General features: G+C 45.6%; 1 protein-coding gene across 1 annotated transcript in view; it reads right to left on the bottom strand.

The window, feature by feature from the left end:
- Positions 1–1,124, bottom strand: part of OSBPL5 (oxysterol binding protein like 5) — a gene marked incomplete at its 5' end in the record, with an annotated part of 92,410 nt that overhangs the window by 1,682 nt on the left and 89,604 nt on the right. Inside the window, 1 exon segment of the mRNA XM_015417479.1 lies at positions 514–616. Coding sequence (XP_015272965.1) covers positions 514–616 — 103 coding nt within the window.

Genomic DNA, 1,124 nt, shown 5'->3' with positions numbered 1-1,124 from the left:
GCCGCGCCCCCCCCCCCCCAATAGCTAGCAATCCAAAACAGTCCAATGGAGCCTGAGTGGTGGGTGTTGCCTTCTGACACACTTCCGGTGATGTCAGGAGGTGTGGCATATGCAAATAAGTTATGCAAATGAGTTATGCTAATGACCCCTTTTTCTACAAAATGACCCCTTTTTCTTCGAAATGATCCCTGGTAAGAGGACCACAGCAAATTAAATAAGGTGTGAATTTTCAGACTTTTTAAATGCAACACCTCTTTAGCTTTGGAGCTGTAGCGGTGTCCACAGCCTAGGACACTTCTAACTCCAGCTTTCGAGGGCCCCCACTGTTTCCACGCTTAGAATCATAGAATCATGCTTGTATTTTTCTTCCTCCCTCCAACCAGAATTCCCACAGTAATTGATTTCCTCTACCACTCTCAAGCCTGTTAGAGAAAGGGACATTTAGCTAACTTCACTTTCAAAGGGACTGGTCTTTATTTGAACCCTAAGCAGATCACTGTATTTCTGCCATACCTGTGTATGTCCTGTTGGGCTCTCTGGAGCGATAAGACAGCAGTGTGAATTTCCTTCAAATGGTTGCTTTCTTTTCCACACTGAGGACACAGGCTTTCAAAACCTGTGGTGGAATGAAGAGGGAGTATGATTTCATCAGCATTCAGGAATATGGGAAGGCTGTCGGTAGAGACATTTTTTGCATTTTTCTTTGTCACACATGGCAAAAGGAAATGGGAGTTGTGATGGACTGCACTTTGTAAGAGGCTTAAAAGCGCTGTACATGAAACTGCAGGACTGTGAAGGGCTAATACTTCACAGAGCGGAGAGCCCTGAGTGACAGACTGCTCCAGGCAATCATGCCTGGCATCAGCCGAGCAGAAAAAGCCCTGTGAGAGCAGGATGCTGAGAAAACTGATTCAGATTCCTGCCTTAACTGTGACAAGAAGTGTGTTGATATCTCTTAGACTAGCCCTGACAGAAAAGGGTTTAGTACGGACAAAGTCAGAATTCATCCGTGACTGAATACAGTCTGAATTCAGCTTTAGCTGAGAGCAGTTTGAACACAGATAGGATGGGGGAGAGTTTGGCAAGGAGGTTTGGGCACTAGAGAAGACTTCCATTCAGGCCAA

The sequence above is a fragment of the Gekko japonicus genome, unplaced genomic scaffold, assembly GCF_001447785.1.
Source record: "Gekko japonicus isolate JY-2015 unplaced genomic scaffold, Gekko_japonicus_V1.1 scaffold3618, whole genome shotgun sequence".
In the NCBI taxonomy this organism is placed as follows: domain Eukaryota; kingdom Metazoa; phylum Chordata; class Lepidosauria; order Squamata; family Gekkonidae; genus Gekko; species Gekko japonicus.
This window is presented reverse-complemented; position numbering and strand designations above follow the sequence as displayed.